This window comes from Bufo gargarizans, chromosome 6 (assembly GCF_014858855.1).
Source record: "Bufo gargarizans isolate SCDJY-AF-19 chromosome 6, ASM1485885v1, whole genome shotgun sequence".
In the NCBI taxonomy this organism is placed as follows: Eukaryota; Metazoa; Chordata; class Amphibia; order Anura; family Bufonidae; genus Bufo; species Bufo gargarizans.
Genome location: NC_058085.1, coordinates 288,576,011 through 288,600,797, shown reverse-complemented (window position 1 = coordinate 288,600,797; position 24,787 = coordinate 288,576,011). Strand labels below are relative to the sequence as shown.

The 24,787-nt window shown below is 45.3% G+C and overlaps 1 protein-coding gene across 3 annotated transcripts in view; it reads left to right on the top strand.

The window, feature by feature from the left end:
* Positions 1 to 23,760, top strand: part of PLEKHA1 (pleckstrin homology domain containing A1) — a 63,495-nt gene extending 39,735 nt beyond the window's left edge. The window contains exons 5-13 of one of the 3 annotated variants that reach the window (XM_044296501.1): positions 8,518 to 8,615; positions 11,672 to 11,803; positions 12,676 to 12,810; positions 13,598 to 13,666; positions 13,768 to 13,832; positions 14,359 to 14,422; positions 15,541 to 15,630; positions 22,233 to 22,273; positions 22,761 to 23,760. In XM_044296501.1, coding sequence (XP_044152436.1) covers positions 8,518 to 8,615; positions 11,672 to 11,803; positions 12,676 to 12,810; positions 13,598 to 13,666; positions 13,768 to 13,832; positions 14,359 to 14,422; positions 15,541 to 15,630; positions 22,233 to 22,273; positions 22,761 to 22,956 — 890 coding nt within the window. In that variant the 3' untranslated portion in view covers positions 22,957 to 23,760. Of the gene's footprint in view, positions 1 to 8,517; positions 8,616 to 11,671; positions 11,804 to 12,675; positions 12,811 to 13,597; positions 13,667 to 13,767; positions 13,833 to 14,358; positions 14,423 to 15,540; positions 15,631 to 22,195; positions 22,274 to 22,760 lie in introns of all 3 variants that reach the window. The other 2 variants (XM_044296499.1, XM_044296500.1) reach the window with 2 other exon arrangements.
* Positions 23,761 to 24,787: the final 1,027 nt, after the last annotated feature.

Below are 24,787 nucleotides of genomic sequence, written 5' to 3'. Positions count from 1 at the left end.
TTTTCTGTATATTAGCCCTAAAACAGGCATTCTGTACCAGTCCTGTTCTGCATTGGTTTAGTTTGACAGCATGTGTTCCCAGTAAAGGAGAGTCCACATAACATTGCATCTAGATGGGAATAGATCTGCACATACAGCACTTGACAGAGAATTGTCTCGCATCTACAGAACTCTTTGAATTAGGGTACATTATGACCATGTGTAATCCTTTCCGTTTAACGGAACAGTGTGTCTGCATTTTGCGGACAAATTACTTAAGTTTTTGTGTTTCGTATGGGAAAAAGAGAGAGAGGGGGAAAAAAATAAGGCCTTCAAAAATACGGAAACGGATCCGCAAAAAAAACTGATGACATATGGAAACCATTCCGTATGTCATCCGCAATTTGCGGATCCATTGACTTGAATGGGGCTGCGGACTGATCTGTGTGGACAATAGTAGTGCAAGCTTCATATTTTTGCGGAATAGAAATGTGGAAACACAAATGCGGACCACATACTGAACGTTGTCCGCAGAAATGAATGGATCCGCATCTATTCCGCAAAATGCGGAACGGATGCGGATAAAATTATACGGTCGTATGAATCCCATAAAAAAATAAAAATACTTTTATAAATAGGGTGTCTGCTTACAGCATAGAAAATAATGTGATGCCTAATAAGCGTGCATCTGATTCAGCTGATATTCAGCATTGGTTTCCTGGATGAAGGCCGATGGTTGGAAAATCTGAGCTTGCCGTTTGCAGGTGAGTGGGCCTATTTTTGGAGTTGCTGTGCCCTCTAGAACAAGTCATTCAGCAGAAAGCTTGCATTGATCGGGCTGTGGACGAGCAGCCTCCTGACTGCTGTTTTCTGTCGTTTGCAGAGTCTTATCCCTCTTGAGATGGGTTATTTTAAGTTCTAGCTTCCTGTATAGATGTGCCTCATTCTCCCCTCTTCCTGAGCAGCTTCCTTGCTATCTAGCTTCTTCTCTTCAGTCAGTCAAGTGCAGCTAATATTAAGGCCTCATACATATGAGCGCATCTTAAATTGACTTCAATGGGTCTGTGGTCTGCATTTTGCAGAAAAGTATAGGACATGTTATATCCTTTTGTGGAACGGACCTACGGATGCGGACAGCACACAGATCATTTGTGTGCTTTCTGCATCCATATGTCCATAAAATGCAGAGCGCGGATTCATTGATAACGTGTCCGCAAATAAAATGCTGACGGCACACAGCCTGCATCCGTATGGGCGTGTGCATGAGGTCTAAGGGCTCGTGCCCACGACCGTAGGGTCTAAGGGCTCGTGCCCACGACCGTATGTTTGGTCTGCATCAATGGGGCAGCAAAAGATGATCTCAGTTCAGCGGCCCCGCAAAACGGAACATGTCCTATTCCTGTCCATTTTGTGGACTAGAACAGGCATTTGAAACATTCTGCAGGACCTGCGGAAGGGAAAATGCAGGATGCACACGGCCTGTATCTGTATTGTGTGGATCCGCGATTTGGTACTCAGATCTTCTGAATAATTGTGCCTTTCTGGTTTAGTATTTAGTGCAAAGGACTTTTCTATTTGTCTTGGGGCTCATGGATGTTTTGTGGCTCCACAAAACACGCATACCGGCCGTGTGCGTTCTGCATTTTACAGAACATCTGGTCCATAATAGACCAGTCCTATCGGACAAGAATAGGACATGTTATATATTTTTGTGGATGCAACGGAACCGCCAAATGGATGTAGACCGCACACAGTGTTGCATCTTCATGCGGCCCCATTGACGTGAACGGGTCTGCATCCGACAGGGTTGGTTGGTTGCTCTCATGTGAAGGAAGGCCTGTAGCAGACGGCTGCAGAGGTTAGGGAGGATTGTACGTGTCTGATTTCAGCATGTCCAATCCTTTGTTCCCATGTGGGTTAAGCAACTACCTGAGAGGTCTTGTGTATGGCCAGCCTTAAAAGGGTTCTCCAATACATCTTGAGAACCTGTCTGGTGATATAGGCTGCTCATTTAAGAGCAGGCTATGATAGAGGGAGAGAAGCTGAGCTCTGTGATGTATAGGTTTTATATGATTCGGAGCAGGGTATCTGAGTAAAAAGTGGAGTAAATCCTGGCATGACTCCAGGGAAAGGCAGTGTTGTCAAAGGGGGTTTCAATGTAAAAAACGGGCACTCAAATCATAAGTTGTTGCATCGGAAGAGTTTATATAAACATACCAATATACATTTTAAATAACATTTAAAAATAACATTAAAACATTTATATAAGAACAAAATTTTATTAATTTTCGATTGATATTATGGTCGATTTTGATGGTATAAATTGATGTAGTAATCGACTCTTAGGATTAATATGTAATAATCGATGTAATATTAATCCTAAGAGTCGATTATTACATCGATTTATACCATCAAAATCGACCATAATATCGATCGAAAATTAATCTAATTTTGTTAAATGTATAATGGTATGTTTATATAAACTCTTCCGATGCAACGACTTATGATTTGAGTGCCCTTTTTTTTTTTTTTTTTTACATATATTTACTTTTCGCTTGTTTTTTGGGGTAAACATTTACGTGAGCACCTAATTCCATTCGGATTGGAGGTGAGCCGCCTTGTTCTCAATTTTTATAAAGGGGTTTTCCAGTTTTTAAATTTTTATTAATATTTTTTCTGATCGGTAGGGGATACGACACCCACCGTTCAGCTGTTTTAAGAAGGCAGCGGTGCTCGCAGTAGTTCTGCTTACCTAGCACAGCTCTATACATTGGGGCTGGGCCGTACAGCAGCTATACATTCACCTCATATCCTCGGAAAAGATGGAGAATGCTGCGCCGCTACTGTGAGCGCCACTGCTTTCTCAAAAAGCTGATCGGTGGGGGTCCTGGGTATTTTTCAGATAGTGATAGGCAGGGGTGGATTAGCCATAGACTTTACAGGGAATTTTCCCGGTGGGCCAATGCTCAGGAAGGCCACCCAAGCCCTCTTTATGGCCGCCAGCCAGGTACATAATGATCTGATTCTCTCTCACGCACCTGGCCAGCGGCCGCAGGTGCCCTCCTGAATCCTCGGGACAGCGATACAGTTGAATACTGTGGAGCAGATGGCAGTATTTAGTGCTGCACTGTGGTTTTTGGTTCAGCTGGGGTGGTATTGCTCTGCAATTTGTACCTTCCTACAACATGGGGCCACTTTTTTTTTTTTTTTTTTTTCAGGGCCACTTTTAGTTCCCAGTCTGCCCCTGGTGATAGGTCATCAATATAAAAAAAAATTGGAAAATCCCTTTAAAGAGAAGTCAATCATCCTGTGTGGGCGGGGTAATCAGGACATGCTATCTGTCCTAGGAGTCCTGTCAGGATATACTCTGCTTTTTTACTCATCTGATTGGTGATTAAAAGGGGCTTTAAAGGAGTATTCCCATCTCAAACATTTATGGTATTATGGTCTTTAGGATGCCATAAGTATCTGATGTGGGTCCCAGCTCTTTGGCTAGAGGTGGTCGAGAATAGGGAATCGGACAGGCAGGCTATGTGCTGCGCTATTTCCATAACTTTTAAGATCTGGAAATAGAAAAGCTTGCTGTGCTACTCTTTTCCATAACTCCCATTTACTTGTATGGGAACTGCCAAAATAGTTTAGCAGATCCCCCTTTAGTTGTTTCCATAGTCCCATAGCTTCTGGCTGCTGCATCCAGGCAAGAGGTGGTCATGGGGAAAAGCATCCTGAAATAAGAATACCTGTTTAAGATGGCCCGTGCTCAGGATAGGCGATCAGTGGGGGGGGGGCTCTCTGTGCTCAGGATAGGCGATCAGTGGGGGGGGGCTCTCTGTGCTCAGGATAGGCGATCAGTGGGGGGGGGGGCTCTCTGTGCTCAGAATAGGCGATCAGTGGGGGAGGGGGGTGGCTCTCATTGCTCAGGATAGGCGATCAGTGGGGGTGGGCTCTCTGTGCTCAGGATAGGCGATCAGTGGGGGGGGGGGCTCTCTGTGCTCAGGATAGGCAATCAGTGGGGGGGGGGGGGCTCTCTGTGCTCAGGATAGGCAATCAGTGGGGGGGGGGCTCTCTGTGCTCAGGATAGGCGATCAGTGGGGGGCTGTCTGATCTCTGGGTCCCTAAGTGGTTACACAGTAAAGGGGCTGTAACCTACCTCTGCCCATTTACCTTCAAAACCTATGTATTTGTTCCATTTATTCAACAATGAAAAAGTATCAACTTTTACGTAGACACCCGTGTACTCAGATCTTGTAGTCATATTGCCATTTGTCAGCCCCCTATTTTGTATTGGAAAGTTGCTTCATTTTAGATGCACTGGAATACAAACTAGCTTATTGCAAAGCGGAGACACAGCCTTTGGGTTTATCCGGAAACAGAGTAAATGGAAAATATGGTGAATGCAAAGTGTCTTCTAATGCCAGTTTTAAGATTTTAGAATTAAAGACAAGAGTGAAAGGATATCCAGGTGAGGGATGTTTGCTGAACAGCATCTTGGTCCCTAATACTTTTATATCAGGACACAATCTGCATTTCTTGTGCCTGAGGACAACCTAAAGCCGTAACAAAGACCCTGATTATAGTCTAACGTCACTTCATTTTTGATATGCTGTATTTATTTATTTTTTGATCAAATCCCAGTTTATCAGATGCAGCTGCTCCCCTGCCGGCTATTCATTGACGCACCGTTTTCTCCTTAGGCATGGTATTAGGGAGAATGCTGTTAATCGGCAGTGGGCTTTCACATGATTGAGAGGACTCCAGCACTGCACCTGGTGAAGTGACATGCCACCATAATCGGGGTCTCTTCCACGTCAGATAGGGCAGCATAAGCCGGGTGACCGAATCCCCTTTAATGTTTTCTCATATGAATTAATTTGAAATGAGCATTGGAAAAAACGAATGTCTACAGGAAATGGTGCTTTGCATATCTGAACGTTCTTGCACAAGTGGAGAGGAAGGCAGAGGAGGACATTGGGAGGCTTTTATATTTAGCAGTGCTTCTCATTTGAAAGCGCTCTTTGATATCAGAAAATGAAATTCGACTCGTAGACATTTTACTGCTTTGGTCTAATCGCTGGTTCATTTAGGCAGAAGCCTTTTTATTTCCTCCCATGTCTGGTCAGTTCATTTCTGGTCCATTGTTTCCCACATTCATTCCTCAAGTACCTTATGTGTGAAGACTGGGTTAAAGAGGAGCTGTCACCTTTCCTGACATACCTGTTTTAGTAAGCAAGGGCATCCCCCATAAAATATGAATTTTATATTATAACTCTCCGTTGTGCCATCCCTTTGTTATTCCTTCTGGAAGATGGTTGAATTGACAATCTGGCATTAACAGTAGAGTGGCATGCCTAAATACTCTGTCCAAGTGCTGACGGAGCCAAATGTACAGCAACACACCCCTTCATGAGCCAGTTGTCAATTTATTCATACATTTCTAAGAGGAATAATGAAGGGACAACACAATGCCGAGTTCTGAGGTGCCCCCGGTTTGTTTAAAGGGGTTATCTAATTTCTCAAACAGCCCCTCCCCCCTAACTTACCCCGGCGCCGCTCCTGGTCCCGGCACCGCCCTGTACATGGATGAGAAAGTCCAGTGTCGGGGAGGGGAGGGGGTTTGCAGCCAATGGCAGGGGGTGATGAGCCTTTGTAGCATCGTGGACAGCACACGTACCCATTCATTTTAATGTGTGTATTCACACATCAGTTTTTTACCACGGTCTGTGTTCTTTTAGCACGATTCGTGCTCTATTTTTCCATATTAATGGATCCATCACGCCTATTAGAGTCTATGGGTCAGTGAAAACCACGGATTATTAGAAAGACATGCTGTGCCGTGTCGGTAAAACACAGATGACACACGGACAGCATAAAACGGACACGCAGACCACACACGGATCCATCACGGACACGGGTGCATCACTGACCACCATTTCACGGATTTAATCACAGACTTCATCATGGACACGGAAGTGTGATTGAGGTTTAACCATGTGAAATGGCAGTGCTGGAACGTTGCTACCTCCTGAAAATACATGAATAAATTGACACCTGGTTGTTTTCAGCCTCCTGTTGGTTTCCATGGGAAAACTGTATTGGAGAGAAAAAACTTGCCACAGTCTCCATGTGTAAACCGTGGCCTCACGTGGATTAGTCCCTTTGAATAGGGCTGAATCCTCAGGTGGGTCCACGTCATGTGGGAATGAAAATCAGTGGCAGAAACCTGAGGGTTGGGCTTGGATTTCTGCTCCTGCTATTTGGCTGCGTAAACATAGCCTTTTTCTTCATTTAGGGGAATAACTTTTTATATATTTTAACTTGTACCAGTTTTATATGTGGTACCAGGGTATTTCAGTGATGTCTGCTTGTGGACAGATCCCAACATGTCCCCTGAATTCCTTTTCCTCCATTCCTTACATTCCTTCCTGTTAAATATTTATCAGCAACATTGGTCTCTAGGACAGCAGTTTACTGTGCCTGCCGCAGACGACTGTTCAGATTCAGGCTGGTATCATACATGCAGTTTGGATGCAGTTTATTTATCCAAAGCCAGAAGTGCATCCAGATACCTTAGATTTCTACCTGGGGTGAGTCTTGGCCCTGTCAGTGTGCTGCAGTCCAGTAAAGATTTGGCACACACTGCTTTTGCATTTTAAATGCTGGCGGGCCACAGGTAGGGACCCCAGCTGGCGGGCCACAGGTAGGGACCCCAGCTGGCGGGCCACAGGTAGGGACCCCAGCTGGCGGGCCACAGGTAGGGACCCCAGCTGGCACATTCAATGCCGCACAGCCATTAACATTACATTTCATGTAATGTTTGCCAATGGTGTCACAGTGCGACATTCTGCAACATGACTGATTTGGTTTAACAACTCATGCGTGTCTTTTCTTTCATTGACTTTAATGGAAGTTACACACGACTTGCCTGTTACTCTCCATGTGGCTGTACCCTAATAGAGCGGGACTGGTCCCCAAGTGCCATCAGTAAACTGCAGCGTTCTCAGAATAGAAGGACCATGGTGGTTGTCGCTGATGAGCATTATACCAACTTGCCGATCTCGTGCCCTTAAAGCATACTTGTCGTTTTTAGTGACTCTTTCTGAATAAGTGGTCATTTATACATGAGGAACTATATCTGACCATTATTTGACTTAGACTGCAACATACTTCACAGCATATGACAGCAACTCAACAGTCCCATGAAATTTAGCAGGTTTGGATTTCTTGTGACTTTTTGGGTCATGACAATTTGCAAATCGCAACGTGACCCCAGTAGTTTTGATTATGTTGCGATGTACAGTTGTATTGCAATGTTACAATCTTCCCCTGCACCACATGTCAGGGACAAAGTCACCATGCCACCCCAGCTGAATTGTTAGCTTTCACTGAGCTCAGCTTCAAGAGGGACAGTGATTAGCTGCTATAATGTCTCCCATACACAGAGGAAATCCTGCTCCCCTGTCTCTCTTTAGCACACCAAAAGGAGCAGCATGTATGACATTAAGGCCCCATTCCAGTGACCATGTTTTTGGTCCGCATCCGATCCGCATTTTTTGCAGATAGGATGTGGACCCATTCATTTCAATGGGTCCGCATCCGTATGTCCATTCCGTAGCCCCGCAAACGTGTCCTATTCCTTTCCATTTTGCAGACAAGGATAGGCATTCTTACAATGGATCCGCAAAAAAACGGATGGAACGCTCCTGTCACACGGGCGTCATCCGTATATTTTTTGCGGACCGCAAAATACATACAGTTGTGTGAATGCACCCTAAACAGCAGTGCTGCTGTGAATCCAGCATTGGGGTGAGATTAGCAGCCTGTAACTTGATTTCTCAGTGAGCTGGCGATCCGTTTTGGGCTACTTTCACACTAGCGTTCGATCGGATCCGTTCTGAACGTATCCGATTATATTAATGCAGACGGAGGCTCCGTTCAGTACGGATCCGTCTGCATTAATAACTTAGAAAAAATTCTAAGTGTGAAAGTAGCCTGAGCGGATCCGTTCAGACTTTCAATGTAAAGTCAATGGGGGACGGATCCGCTTGAAGATTGAGCCATATGGTGACATCTTCAAGCGGATCCGTTCCCATTGACTTACATTGTAAGTCTGAACGGATCCGCTCGCCTCCGCACGGCCAGGCGGACAGCTGAACGCTGCAAGCAGCGTTCAGCTGTCCGCCTGTCCGTGCGGAGGCGAGCGGAGCGGAGGCTGAACGCCGCCAGACTGATGCAGTCTGAGCGGATCCGCATCCATTCAGACTGCATCAGGGCTGGACGGAGGCGTTCGGGTCCGCTCGTGAGCTCCTTCAAACGGAGCTCACGAACGGACCTATGAACGCTAGTGTGAAAGTAGCCTTATCTCTGTTTTTAGCAGTGACTTCCGAGTGAATGATCAGTTCAGGAGGGAGGTTGCGGAGAAAAGGTGGCTCATAAGGGGAGGAAATGTCACTTTTCTCTAATAAGATATATTACATAGTTACTTATATATGTGGAATCAGCACTGATACTGTTACATCTTATGTGTCTGTTTTCTTACAGTAATAAATGCCGGCATGAGGAAATACTTTCTACAAGCCAATGATCAGCAAGACCTAGTGGAATGGGTGAATGTCCTCAACAAAGCTACCAAAATTACAGTGAGCGTTCTTTATTTCTGTTGGTGTGCTTGGATTTAATTAAAGCAGATCTGTCACCCGGGTATGCTGTCCTAGATCAGGAGGACTTATTACAGTGACAGGTCTGCTGGGATATTACAACAAATTGCACAAATACATTTTGCTATTCGTTAATGACAGATAAAGAATACAGCATCTCATGGTTATGCATTTGCTGTGTTGATGGGTAGAACGCCCCCACTGCCTCCGGACATCCCCTTCACCAATGTTTGATGGCTGCAGTGTATAGAGGTGGAACAGAGTGCTGTCTCCTCATGAGCAAATTCATGATTGAGTCCCATGTATAGTTAATTTGCTGCTATTAAATAGTTGTTCCATATTATAAAGTGATGATATAACTTTAAGATACAAAATCACCCTGATTTGTGGGTGTCAAACCTATTGGACGCCTACCAATCCTAACGAGGAGGAAGCTGCAGTCCTGTTCGCTGTTTTTCCCTGCACGACAGTACGTCCAGTCATCTGCAGTGCAGGGAAATACAGCACGGGTTCATTGAAATAAAAGGGAACATCATGTAGGTCCCTGCAGAACCGATGCCCAGGGGCACCACAGTGCAGGGGAGGCAGTACTCCGGCCTCATGCACACGACCAGATCTGATTTGTGGTTCGCAAATTGCAGATGTGCAAAATACAGAGGCCGTGTGCCGTCCATAATTTTTGGGCACACCCATTGACTTCGGTGGATCCATAGTCTGCATTTTGCAGACATATTCTGATCTGTGATAGAACATGTCCTATACTTGGCTGCAAAATCTGGACCAAGACCTATTGAAGTCAAAGGGTCTGCAAAAAACGTTGATGCAACGCAAGGTTGTGTGCGTGATGCCTTATCCCAATGGCACAGTAATATTTAGCAGTATATATAAAATGTTTAACTGCTACATGCAGTGTGTTACCAGTGTGCACGTGATTTTGTTCACATGAATGTAGTATTAAAGGGTTTCACTTTTAATACTTCCTTTTAGAATTCATTTTTTTTCCCCTTTCACTGAGGTCTATTGAATACCCAGGCCAGACTGGTCGTGTCAGTGACCTACAATATCATTTATATAACATCTTCTGTAAGAAAGCATGCAGACTAGGCCTTGAGAACTTTTCATCTTCTGGAAGGACCACTGTCCGTATATACAGTAAATACAGAGTATTGTCCACTATATAACAAAGCATGTCTTTGAGGGCATTATAAGAAGAAGAAAACGATTGCCTGATCTTACACTGGAAACGACCTGTGGAAGGGTTTCTGCAGTGCTCTGCTGTGGGTGGCTTCCTTTTCAATGCAGAAGATGGTTTTTGTCTATAAGTTCCACCTCGAGACATGAAGTGATGCCTATTAAAAGCACCGAGACGTGGGAGGCCTGGTTTCCTGCCAGAAACCATCTTTCTTCACAAACCAATGTGATTGGCTGCAAAATAAACACTTTCTTGTGAGATCTCGGTGGAATTGTAGAGACTTGCCTTGACCTCATCCTTATGACATGAAAATGCATTGCATAAAAAAAATGCCTTGCCATTGCGGTAAACCTCTGTAGCAGTAGCTGTGGGCATCTTTCGGCTGTCTGGATACATCTTAATTATAGGGGTTGTGAGAGTTAAATAAAAACTCGGGCAGCAGCTGTAAATGGCCTAAAATAACAAAAGAAGAGACACTTTATCACTTCCAGTGCTGCACTCCGATTCTGGCATCATCATCCTGGCTGCAGCGGTAAAGTTCAGAGCACTCAGATCACCGTGATACAGGGCATCAACGCTAAGGAAAGCGATTGGCTGCAGTGTTGATGTGTCACTGCTGCAGCCAGGAGGGAGGCTCGGAGCCCAGAGCAGAAAGCGGCAGAAGAGAAAAGTGTTAGGCCCCTTGCAGACGAGCGTGTCCGGATGCGTCCCGGTGCGTCCCGGTGCATTGCGGCAAACCCGCGCGAGTAAGTACGCAATTGCAGTCAGTTTTGACTGTGATTGCGTTCCGATGTTCAGTTTTTATCGCGCGGGTGCAATGTGTTTTGCACGCGCATGATAAAAAACAGACTGTGGTACCCAGACCCGAACTTCTTCACAGAAGTTCAGGTTTGGGTTAGTTGTAGTGTAGATTGTATTATTTCCCCTTATAACATGGTTATAAGGGAAAATAATAGCATTCTGAATACAGAATGCTTAGTAAAATAGTGCTGGAGGGGTTAAAAAAATTATAATTTAACTCTCCTTAATCCACTTGTTAGCGCAGCCGGCATTTCTTCTGTCTTCATCTGTGAGCAATAGGACCTTTTGACGTCACGGCATTCATCACATGGTCCGTCACATGATCCATCACCATGGTGATGGATCATGTGATGAGCGTAGTGACGTCATCAAAGGTCCTATTGCTCACAGATGAAGACAGAACAAGTGGATTAAGGTGAGTTGAATTATTATTATTTTTATTTTTTTAAACCCCTCCAGCGCTATTTTACTATGCATTCTGTATTCAGAATGCTATTATTTTCCCTTATAACCATGTTATAAGGGGAAATAATAATGATTGGGTCCCCATCCCGATCGTCTCTTAGCAACCGTGCGTGAAAATCGCACCGCATCCGCACTTGCTTGCGGATACTTGCGATTTTCACACAACCCCATTCACTTCTATGGGGCCTGCGTTACGTGAAAAACACACAAAGAGGAGCATGCTGCGATTTTCACGCAACGCACAAGTGATGCGTGAAAATCACAGCTCGTGTGCACAGTCCCATAGAAATGAATGGGTCAGGATTCAGTGCGGGTGCAATGTGTTCAACTCGCGCATTGCACCCGTGCGGAAATCTCGCCCGTGTGAAAGGGGCTTTAAGTATCACTTTGGTTATTTTAGTCCATTTACAAAGGCTGCCACAGTTTTTATTTAACGCTGACAACCCCCTTAATAAAAGTATGATTTAAAAATTGTAACACATGTATAATTTGCCAAGGTTCAAAGCACTCCAGGGTATAGTGTGTGTGTGGTATAAGCAACTTTTTTTTAACTTGTCAATGTGTTCCGACTTCTTTATAGGTACCAAAACCCAGTGACCAACCGTGTCCTGCTGACAGTGTGCACAACCAGATGGAATATTCAGGCAGCAAGAAGCAGATCTCCTACAGGACTGAAATAGTTGGCGGCGTCCCCATTATTACCCCAACGCAGGTACTTGCTGGATATTTCCAACCACATTAGATTGAATACTATGGGCACATAATCTGTCGCTTGTTGAGGGGGTGCAGGTTTTTTCTTGGACCACCCTCATGCACAGGGCTGTGCACATTACGGTGTTCAAAAGCATACGCAATACAGACTTGTCGGCCCATGTGACCTTACACGCAAGTCCTGCATCGAAACTCTACCGAGGGAGCAAGGCCAAGTTATACTTTACCGGAAAGGATTCTTTGTCAGATCTTCTCCCTTCTGCCTGTTTCTTGACAGTGACCAGGCCGTCCTATGCGTGAAGCACCCATTTTTATAGTTTTCATTTGTTAGCCTGCAATAAATAGTAAGTTGACATTTAAACCTCTGTCTCCCTAAAAGTCACAAATTCCTTCTTCTATATATATCTATATCTATCTATATATATATATATATATATATATATATATATATATATATATATATAATTAGTGTAGGCAATATACAGTATATTGCGAAAAAAAAATACTCAGTTTTTTAGGCTCTAATTTATTTCCAGACACAGCGCCACTCTTGTCTGGTGGCTGTATCTGTTATTGCAAGTCATCTTCATTCAAATTGATGGGTCTGATCAGCAATAACAAACAGTCCTTGGACAATAGAGGGGCTAATTTTTTGGGGAAAAATATCCTTTTTCTAATTCTGTACAACCATATAAAAAATGTCAAATCCTTCCCTCCTGATGCACAAATTTGCCTTTGCTATGGCAACAAAAGGACTAAAGATGAACTCTACCTCAACGCTGGATTCACTGAGCTTTCAAAATGAAATTACATTACTTTTTTTTTTTTTTTTTTTTTTAACTCATTACAGTTTATTTTTGGTCTCATTTTTAGCAAGACATAAGTGAAAGTGCCAACACTGGTGATCGAGGAAACTTGAAACGTACTCAGAGTCAGCTCTCCTCTCCCTATCGGCTTTCAGAAGGCGGTATTATAAAAGCTGGGTACTGTGTCAAGCAAGGAGCTGTGGTAAGATGCAAAATGAGTGCCATACCTGATCTGCTACACTAATAATAGCTGGTGATCATGTGGACTGAACAATTGCTCATTGGACTGTAGTGTTACACTGAAGCAAAGTAACACTGATGTATTATTATAGTACAATTATATTTGATGTGGTCCAAATTCTGAATGAAAATGTAATTCTTGAAGGTATTTCCTTTTAAATGGCCACTGCCGTTTCAACAAACTTTGCGTAAATAAATAGTATTAGTGAATATAAGAAACTTTGTAATATTGCTTATCAGAGAACGTGCTACTTTCTCCCTCTTGCAGCATCTTCTCTATAGACTACTGTGGACAACATGCGCATGTCTTTAGATAAGCTCATTTTCGTCTCTTCAGCTCACTCCCCTCCATAGTCTGCTATGGGCTGTATGTAATCTGACCCTTCAGTGAGCTGACGGCAGTCTTTTCACTCTTGATGGGCTTAGTTGCGGGACTACCAATTCTCTGCTATCTCCAGCCACTGTAAATGGAGAGATGGCCACTGATGCACAGCCCTCTCCATTCACTTCCATGGGAATTCTAAAAATGGATGAGCGCTCTTGCTTTGCTGTTTTCAGAACTCCTCTCTAGGAAGTGAATAAAGAGCCATGCATATGGCAGCATTACCAGATAGAAGCGGGTCCCATGAACCTCAGCCTATCAGATTCTTATGGATGGAAAAATCCTCTTTTAATTCAGGCAGTAAATACCCTAAAATCCCCCCCCCCCCCCCCTTACTAATGTGTTTGTCATTCTTCTCTCCATATAGATGAAGACCTGGAAAAGAAGATTCTTTCTTCTAGATGAGAACACAATAGGATATTTTAAGTCTGATATGGTATGGATACCGTGTGTTCCCAATTGCACAAGACAAACATGTTTTTAGGTCTTTGAGTTGTTCATAATTTATTCCATGCGTTTTCTCTTCTTTTCTCCTAGGACAGAGATCCGCTTCGCATGATACAGCTGAGGGAGGTGCAGAAGGTGCAGGAATGCAAACAAAGGTGAGATGAGACCCCCTATGTCCCTGTAAGAAAGTGGCCATCGGACTGCCCGTATTATGGTCCTCTGGGTAACACCAGTATAAGGGTCCATTCACACGTCCGTTGTTTCTTTCCAGATCTGTTCCATTTTTTGCGGAACAGATCTGGTCCAGATCTGGACCCATTCATTTTCAATGGGTCCTGAAAAAAAATTGGACATTGTGCTGTCCGTTTTTTTCATGTCCAATTTTTTTTCAGGACCCATTGAAAATGAATGGGTCCAGATCTGTTCCGCAAAAAACGGAACAGATCAGGAAAGAAACAATGGACGTGTGAATGGACCCTTATATGGCAGTTTTTTTTTTTATTATTATTATTATTTTTTTATTATTTTTTTATGCTAGTTGCATTGCTACTAGGAATTATTGGGGAACTTTGTATATGTACCGAGTCTATCCTTTGTCCCAGCTCCGTGCAGTGTCAGTCTGACAAAGTAAACTGCGCTTTGTGGCATCACATGGGATAACAGTCTTTTCTTTCTCCGCAGTGACATAATGATGAGGGACAACTTATTTGAAATAGTCACGACTTCTCGAACGTTTTACGTGCAGGTTTGTTTTCTGTTCATAAGAGAGATTGAGATATCAAGAATTATTGAAACTTAAATTTAATTAGCGAACTAGTTTTAGGGCTCATGCAACATTCATACAGATTTCGCAGATGGATCCAGACCCATTCAACTTGAATGGGTCCATGATCTGTCCCTACCGCAAAAAGAAAAAATAGAACTTGTTCTATTTTTTTGCGGTGTGAAGGCACGTAGAAACCCGCACCTAATCGGAGGCCGGCAAACTGGTGGCCGGCGGTTCCAGGTCTGGCCACCACCAAGCCTTCCTATTGGCCCGTTGATAGAATTCCCATAGCAATGAATGGGTGTGCACCGCACTCTCATTCATTTCTATGGGGTCGATGGAAACAGTCGACCCAGCACTCGGCTATATTCGGCGACTCCATAGAAATGAATGGAGGGCAGCCGCACATGCGCAGTGTGCCATCCGGGACTTTGCTGGCTCCATTTAGGTGCAGGTCCCACCTATCACGTATCGGACAACGCTAGCATATCTTAGCAATATGCCCCCATTGTCTGAGGTGACACAACCCCTTTAAGACTTCATATCGTTTGACAGCAGCTACATGGGCCATAGACACAATGGTCTAGAGCTGACCCCATTGAGTTTTCTAGGCATGCTCTGTGACCTGTGCAGAGGTCAGGAGGGAGCTGATAAGCTGTGATATCATCTATTGGGAATGTTGAATCCTGTGTTATCTATACAGACGTGATACTTTATTAATGGATTTTGCTTTTTTACTAGACTTAGGCAGCTGAACTTGGGCTCCCCTAAGCGCTTTAGACATTTGTCAGCGGTGTACATGTTTGTATGGATTCCACTGTACTGTGGAATAGGGCGCTGTACGGATCGCTGCTCCTGCCTGTGCCTCCCCCTGTTCATGGCTAAATTCTGGCACAGCACTCACCGATGCGCTATGCCAGGATCTAGTTACTCTTTAACATAAAAATATGTTTTAAACAAGTTTTCTGATGACATTTTCCCTTTTAAGTCAGTCCGTTTTCCCCTGGATAAGAAATGTAAATGTTGTTAATTCTAGGTGTGTATTGTATAGATTTTTAACTTTGTTTTGTCTGTCTTTTCTATTATGTTTATCACAGGCAGACAGTCCTGAAGAAATGCACAGCTGGATTCGAGCCATATCTGGCGCCATTGTAGCACAACGTGGGCCGGCCCGATCTGCAGCCTCTGTAGGTTTCCTCCTCTTGCAGTACATGGGGCTGCTGCTTGCAGTTGCGCAGGCATACCGTGCCTTTTAGACTTTTTTTTTCTGTGTACTTTCCTTTCTTATAGATTTCTAATCCCTATCTGTTCTCAATCGCGCTGTGCTGATAAATGCAAGTAACTGAGTACAGTTCTCACTTTTCTCAGAAAATTCCATGGCCGAACATGGACCTGTGAGTGTGAAATAATAATCATTTGGTAGTTATTCTGCGGTTGGCCAGATAGTAACCTACAAATACCCGCAATGCTGCGTCAGTGATTGAAATTGTAATGGTTGTTTGGTCGTTCTGGGTATGAAAGTTCATGAGGTGGAGGTTGAGCTGCTGTGGGGTCATAAGTGTCCAAGAATTCCTGGCACGGTGGACAGTGTGGTCATCTTTTGGCACAATACATCATCTTTAGAGCCCAACAGTTGTCTGGGTTTTTGGCTTAAGTAGCCATGAACTTTGGGTTATTGTATTTTTAAGTAGAGCCTGCGGTGTTGGTCATCTATTTTTTGGGTTACTTGCAGATTTCTTATGTTGTACTTGAGTGGTAGCATTTGTATGCTGGTGGTAGCAGTTTTGTTTGCTTTATTGTGGTCTATCTGTGCATGTAGTGACATAAGGCTAAGGCTCCATCGTTACCTTTTCAAGTTAGTCTGAAGAATTTGCCATACTGGGCTGCATGTCGCGGTCTCGTGTGCAGTGTTGAGGCAGGGTTGGTCTTCATCTCAAACGTTTTGCTGCATCAGGTTCAAGGCAGCTGAAAAATAATGGGCTGCTATGACTTTCCTTTAGGTCCTTTTGCAAAGTGTTTCTGCATAAGCAATGCTTCCTGAAATACAGCAAGCGCCAGTATGTTTGCTTGACAAAATGTAGTGTTCACCATTTGGGTATCTTGTAGCAGTCACAGTTTCTTGGACTGTAAGCATTTCAGGACCAGGCCATTTATACCTCCCTGAGCATAACTTTTTGCTGTTTGGTTATTTAAATATTTTTTTAGCCTTTTTTCGGTGATACCTGGGACGTTATTTTTATGTTGTTGTAGTATTTTTGTTTTTGTTTTTATACCCAGGAATATGTGAGTATAAAAAAGGAAATGGTCTGTTTTTTACATTTCTTTTAATAGCACAAAGTGCAACTAAAATGTCTCCTTTCCGGTTTGTTTGTTAGATATAGGAGATACATAGCTTATGGTGGATGGGGGTGCGTGTGTGGGCTAGTGGTGGCATTCTTATTTTATTTAATTTTTTATTTTTTCCCTAGTTTTTTAACTGTCTCCCATGAGGTTACAGAAGACCTTTTGTGGTCATTAAAAAAATACATTTATGATGTTTTTTTATTGTTGATTTCCCTCGTTATCATGTGATCCACTGGTACCAGTTCAGGAAGCAGCATTGCTTCTGCCGACCTGTGTATGCCTCACTCAGTGATGGAGACAGAAGGGATGGTAGAAAGCAGTCTCTTACTACTTTATGAGAAGCCTGCTGATACTGACAACGGGCTTCCCACTCCTGTAACTGCACGCTTCGAAAACAGCTGCCATCTCTGCAAAGACATTCAGGAATGGCCTGGCAGAAATGAACACAGAACGCTCGGACATATAGAGTCTACGGGTGGTCTGACACAGGTTAAAGAGCTTGGTGTGCTCAAGAGTTCCGCTGATATTGCCAGTGGATGGATCCTGCAGGTGGCTACATGAACAAGTAACCATGCAATATACGGTTGACTCACCAGTGCGGGAGCATCTCTTTCAGTGGCGCTCCTCTCTGAGTCCTAAGGCCCCTTGCAGACGAGCGTTCCTCCAGCAGCGAGTCCGCATCGCAGCACCCGGCCTGAACTCCCAGCACTGCCGGGGGTCACACAGCATTATATTGATTTATGATGCTATGTAAACCTTACAGTTCTGAAATGTACTGGATAACACTGGCATAATGCTGCCAGTGTTATCCAATACATTCCAGAACTGTAAGGGTTACATAGCATCATAAATCAATATAATGTTATGTGACACCCAGCAGCAAAGGGAGTTCAGGCCGGGTGCTGCGATGCGGACTCACTGCTGGAGGAACGCTAGTCTGCAAGGGGCCTAAAGGAAAGTCCCCGACGAAGACATCTAGATGGGGATGGCCATCTGAAGTGAAGGATCTTGGTCTATTATCTGCAGTTATAAATTAGTAGTACTGCAAATAAGGAGTCCAGAAATCACAATTTTTTTAATTTTCCTCCTACCTGCGCTTAATTACATTGTCAGGGCTGCCGTGCATGCGCACAGGAGTCCTCTCCATTGTGTTAGCACAGCAGTCCAGGCTGTGTTTCATCACAGATTTGAGTGCTGACAGTGGGGGAATAGGTTGCAGTAGGGAAATAAAAAAATTGCGATCTGGACTCCATCTCCAGCACTACTATAATAGTCCACACTTATGGTGACAGATTCCCTTTTAAGACCTATGAGTCTCTATGGTAACAGTCTACAAACAAACCATGTGTAGTCTGATCCAATAACCCAAAGTTCCATCTTGTTTCCTATGCTTTTTCTAACGAACATTAGGTACATTACATGAAGTAGGGCAAGTAGAACGGGGGATATCCCTGCAGGATCAGACTACTCTGGGTCTGTTTGTTGTCTGCTACCATGGAGACGTGAAGGTTGGTTTTGTAGCTGTATAAGCTAAATTTTAATGAAGATCTATTCTTCATTTTTCATCGTAATTGTATTACAACAAGAACAGTTCTTCCAATGGTGAACACACCCTTTTAAGGCTATCATTTAGAATTTCTCGCTCGTATCATTGGGGGACATAGGACCGTGGGTATAGCTGCTTGCTGCCAGTAGGAGGCGACACTAGGCTGATAAGTGATAACTTCTCCCCTGCCGGCTATACCCCCTCCAGTCTGGAGAGAGCATATCAGTTTTTAGCTTGGTGTCGTTGGAGGCAGACCTCCGTGCTTTTGCAGGGCTGCTTCCCTTTCTTATTGGTATGGGAAACAGAGGCGCCTGCCCCTCTGTCTATCCCGGGAGCTAGACCGGTGTCAGATTCCCTCACCGCTCGCCCTCCCCAAGAAGCAAAAGTGGACCAGGGCAGCCCAGCTCCCCTGCTTCCCACGAGCCAAACGGTCACCTGGATCCGGTGAGACCCCCGGCCATTCCAGTCTCCTGCCACTTCGGGTGCCAGCTGCTGAAGAGGTGACCCTGCTGGTACACTGAGAAGGGTGAAGAGAAGAGGATGAAGATGGGGTGAGTAGTCCGGATTGGGTAAGTATTCTCAGCTCTCCAAACCCCCCCCCCCCCCTTCTCCCCCCTCGGTCACCTTGTGCTAAAATGGAGGACATTTTCTTCAGGGTGGGCAATGCCCTGGGGAGGCCCCACGTTGCCTCAGCCCCTAACATATGTTTTTGAGCTTCTGTCCATGTCTGCGGGCCTCGGTTCCCCTATCTGGCTCCTTAGGTCCTGCGGCCTGTGCCTATTCTTCCCGGCCTGCGGGGTGGGCTCCCGCGACCGGTAACGGCAGGACACATTCCTGTCATTCCGGGGGCCTCACTTTATCCGGGCCGCTATGCAACCAGGGCGCCTGAGAGCGCCGCTCTGGGCCCTCCACTCCCCGATCGGCTGAACGGTCGGCCGGGCGCTGCAAGTTTAGGCACCGGCTTCACTTCGGACCTATCTGTACTTGGCCCGCACTGTTTCTTGCGGCCCACGGGGTGGGCACCCGCGGCCGGTGGCCGCAAGCAGGCACATCCCGCGCGCAGATCCTAATCCCTCTGTTTTTGGCAGTACTTCCCGGTTGGCCGTGCGCTGAACTTTATGCCCCGTCTTTGCAGCCTAGTAGGCCGCAACTTTTATTCCCGGTATGGAGGGGTGGGTTCGTCCCTCAGGTGCGAATTCTTCCCGCCTAGCTGTCCTCCTCCCCTAGGAGCCCGCTGAGCTTCGCCCCTGGTACTCAAGGCCAGCTTAACCCTTCATGGTCAGCCACCTCTTTGCAGCCGGCATCAAATTATCCAGTGTTTTCTTTCTGCAGGCCACGTACCTTAATTTTAAGGAATTTAACCCCTTCCTGCCTCTTGTCCATTCGGCGGGGGCATCACAGATAGTCCTGCCCCCCTCAGCCCACATCACCACGGGACCACCCTGGATGTGTGGTACCAAACTGGGCCCGTGTCCTATCCCAGACAGTGGAGGATCGCTCAGTTTCCCAATCCGCCCTCCGGGGCCGTTTGGTTAATTAAGCACTGCTTGCGCTCTCCGGTGAGTGGTCCTGTAGAAGTTCCTATTCCACCCCCTGGGTGGTTTGATTGTTAGATCACCACCGGCGCAGCCTGAAACTGCCATGGGCTAGATGCTGAGAGGTGGAATTGCACACGAGCGGGCCAGAGCAGGACATATTTCCTCCTCGCTCTCCTCCGCACCTCCACTCTTCCTCCCTAGGGTCACGTTCAGAACCCTCCCTTCCTGAAGGGGTTGGTTCTGAGGGGGGATCAGTTATTCAGACTCTGACATTAATCCAGTTCAATCTTCCAAGATTGCGTCCATGCTAGCCAGCAGTACTGATTGTATGCATTACCCCCTTCCTTAGGCGGCATTTGCACTACTACTGGATACAGTACTTACCTTATGTATTACCTTCTTCCATAGGTTCACTAAGCGCACTAGCACTGGTCTCAGTGCCAGCCATAGGCGTTCCCCCTTCTGTAGGTGGCGGAATTGCAGTTCCACTGGGTACAGTACTGGCCGTATGCATTACCCCCTTCCATAGGTGGAGGAATTGCACTTCCCACCGGGTACAGGACTAGTCATATGCATTACCCCCTTCCATAAGGGGCGTAATTTCTCTTCCATTGGATTCAGTTCCTGCTGTGTGCATTACCCCCTTCCATAGGTTATGTACTTGCACTACCTCGGGCTACAGTACTTGCCGTATGTTACTCCCTTTCATAGGTGGAGTGATTGCACTACCACTGAGTGCATGGCTTACCGTAGACATTACCCCCCTTCCCCCCAATAGGTGGGGTAATTACACTACCGTTGGATACGGTTCTGATTATCGTGCTACCCCCCTTCCTTAACCGGAGGATTGTACTACCACTAGATGCTATTCAATCAGTCATTTGCCTTCACCATGCTTCCTGTGGCATTACCCCCTTCTACAAGTGATCCGTTACCTGGGGAATCACTAAGCATCTTTGCATGCTAGAATTCAACTACGCCACAACACTAGATGCCTTGGCTTCCTTCACAGGTTGGCCGTGGCAACAGTCGGTACTGCTGGTGCATTGTACTCTTCATCTAGTGGTATATGGATACTGCCACTGGATACTGTGGCTACTTCCATATTGTATCCTTCTTTTCTTCCGGTGCTGGTTGGGGGCACAAATATTTTGACCTTTGATCTCTCAGGGGGGTCACCCAGCAAGACTTGTGTCCTAGAGACCCCCCATCCTCATGGGCCTCCAACATTCAGGCCGGTCATGGTATTGGTCCTCGACAACTTGTAGTGTGCACGCCATTACACAGAATATTGTGGTTACGATCCAACGAGCTGAATGTTGCACTGACTCTGTATTCTCTGTCCACCACTCTTCCTTATCTAGGTGAGGGTGTTATGCTTGCACTCTGCAGTGGCTACTACAGTGTGTTCTCCTCCGCAGGGGAAGTTTTCACACTAGGGCTAGAGATCTGGGGGGGTATAGCAGGCAGGGGAGGAGTTATCACTTTTCAGCCTAGTGTCTCCTCCTAGTGGCAGCAAGCAGCTATACCCATGGTCCTGTGTCCCCCAATGAACTAAGCGAGAGAGAGAGATTTTACAGGTGAGTTCCCAAAAATCTCGTTATTGTCATTTAAGTTACTTGGCAGCATCTTGGACTGGCTTAAATGAATTGTCTGATTTGCACAGGAGTCCACCTCCATAAACCTGTAATCATAAATCTTATTCTAATTTTCAGATCGTAACAATTGCCTCTACCAGGTTTTAATCTAGATTGTACTTTCTCTCTAAAGGTGGGTTTACACAGGCCGAGCTAAAGCAGAAGCTTGTTCAGAGAAGGAGACCACTGCATTTACATGCAGCGATTAGGGATGAGTGAACCCAACATGTTCGAGGGGCGGAGGAATTCCGTTATGGATTCCGTTAGCACAGAATATAATGGAATTCTATGACTGAATGCAAAACGGAAGCCCGAACCTAAAAAAGTTGGGTTCGCTCATCCCTAGCAGCGATCTCCTTCACAGTATGAGGACAAGGGATTGCTATTGCGATCGCTTGTCCATGTACAGTTGCAATGTTTCTGGACAGCAGATCACTGTTTATACCGCACAATCTGCTACCCAAAAACGACAATCTATGTGCCTGCACAAAATGCTCGTTCGTTGGGTGATCGGCGGCACATGTAGACGGGCAGGGAACAGGCGTTCGCAGGGACGTTGATAATCTGCCCGATTTATCACGCCGTGTAAATCCACCTTAAGTCTTTTCTCTTTTCACAGCTTTCTCTGGTATCTTTCAGCTTCTGTTTCATCTCTTTTGTTTTTCTTCCTTATTCTATTCTCTTTAAGGTGTTTTTAATTCCCACCCTGCCCTGTCTCCCCGCAGATGCGACAGGTCAGACGTCTTTCAAATCCCTGTATTCCGAGGTACATGGGCAGCAGTGCATGCCCAAAATACTAATTGCTGCCTCTTGCCATGTAACCCATCACACATCCACATAACCTCCATCCACTAAAGACATTGGCCCCCACAGTGTACGCCGTGCTCATGGCCATGCTGCACTTTGTTCTATTTGCATGCTACATGTTGAGTCCGTGACAGAGCATGCCTCATCCCGGGACAATATTGAAACGCTCATATGAACAGTCAGCTTTGTGTTACACTCCTAACCTTAACAGTTTTGCCTCAGCGTGCCTTGAAGTGGCTATTAAAGGCTTGTGGAACAATTCGGCGTCTTACATTTAAATCATGTCTGTAGAAGTATTGCTTATTTTTGCAAGTTTTGCCACCCCAGGAGAGAATAATCTGGTTCACATCCTGGTCAACAGTTGCCGCCCATTTCTGGCTGTGGCAATTACTAACATGTACCCAGTACCTGTTGCTGTCTCATCACCTACTCTGTTTTGTTTGCAGGAGAACCCCACCTTATACTCCGACTCCAGCTCCTCTTTTCGCTCCTTCGGTCTCCCTCACCCGACCGCCCGAGCTCAGCACTCTGACCCCGGGCCTCTTTATCGGAACAGGGATGACTCTAGCACCGATACCAAGAACCAGCCAGGACACCTTAAGATCCCGTCTGTCTCTGCAGGAAACCAAGCTGGCAAAATGACTCAATCTGTGCCCAGCGCCATTAGTCTGTTTCAATCGGGGATTGTTGACTTAGATGATGCCAGCTTGCCAGTCACTGATGTCTGAGGCAAATGCAAGGATGCGTGGGATGAAATCTGGAAAGAAATACAGCTTTGCCATTCAGTTTTTATGTCTTATAATGCAAAACCTCCTCCTTCTGACCTGCCATTTACTTTCAGTGGTAAAGAATTTTTTGAATGTTTTATTCCACCGGGTCTGTAGGACCAATGCAATAAGATGCTGAAACACATTCCCAAAAGTCAAGAGCTTTCTTCTACGGCAGCCAAAGCGAGAGAGGATTGACTTTAGCCCATTCGCTGGAACTGTGTGACACCGGTCACTGAGAGCATGCCGCATTTGGCATGGAGTGCCTTTTTTGCCCTTATAGTGGTTTTTCTTGCAAAGTAATTTTGTTCTTGTGCTACAGCTAGCACATACTCCTTAGTTCAGAGGTCAGCAACCTCCGGCACTCCATGTGTGGCGAAACTACATCTCCCATCATGCACACTTGCTTGGCTGTTCTCTGAAATCCCAGAGAAGTGAAAGCATGCTGCGAGTTGTAGTTTCACAACAGCTGGAGTGCCAAAGGTTGCTGATCCCTGCCTTAGTGAGACGTACTGTTTGGTATTTTAGCAGCTTTTTAAGAATCTTCTAACAAAGTGGGGGAGATTTATTAAAACTGGGGTGCAGGAAAACTGGCTTAGTTGCCCATAGCGACCAATCAGATTCCACCTTTCATGTTTCGGAGCTCCTTTGGAAAATGAAAGGTGGAATCTGGTTGCTGAGTGCAATTAACTGGGGTTGTCCTCTTTTTACTATTGATGGTCTATCCGTCTGATCGGTCATCAATATACGATTGGCGGGGGTCTGACTCCTGACACCCCTGCCAATCAGCTGTTTGAAGAGAGAGCAGCGCTCATGTGAGCGCTGCCTACTCTGCTCTGTTCACCTGCTTGCCGCAGCAATTGCAGTGACAAGTGGTGAAATTACAAGTATGGTGTCCACATTCACTTCTGTGGGACGGCTCCGTTCTATCCACTTGAAGAGACGGGAGACGTCCCATAGAAGTGAATAGAGACCCCATATTTGTAATTGCATGTACAAGTGCTGCCTTCTCTTCAAACAACTGATTGGCAGGGAGCCGGGTGTCGGACCCCTGCGGATCAGATATTGATGGCCTATCCTGAGGATCAATGGTAAAGGAAGTCATCAATAGTAAAAAAGCAGGCAACACCTTTCAGCCAGTCTTCCTTACCCCAGTTTTGATGAATATCCTCCTTTTCATGTTTAAACCTTTGCTGCAATGCAATAAATGCCTATCTGCAAGCAAAGAAAGCTGGACCACTGAGTTAACGTGATCTTCACATCCTGCCACCATTCCTTGTCCCAGTCATATATTGCACATTTTCTTTCAGTCAGTGCCACTTTTGGGACAAGTGCTCTTGAAATAGCACTGGAATGGATTTTTACCCTTTTTATGCTTTTTTTTTTTTTTTTTAAATATAAATAGTCCTCTGTTTGCAAAACTTTTAATCTCACCGTGCCTGTAGTCAGTGGTCTATTCCGTGAAATTCCTGGAGACCATTTTGTCCCTGCACTGTTCTTGTCTCAAGTGCCTGCTGATTCCTTGTGTTGAAGCTCATGTGACGTAAGACTGTCGTCTTGTGAACTGCTGATACTAACAAGTCTGCTGTACCCATGCTCTTCCATCTGTGACTCTTCACATATGAGATAATCCCAAAGTTCTTGTAATTTTTTTTCTTTTATATTATATATGTGGGTGGCGGGTTCTAATTTATAAAAGAGAAATT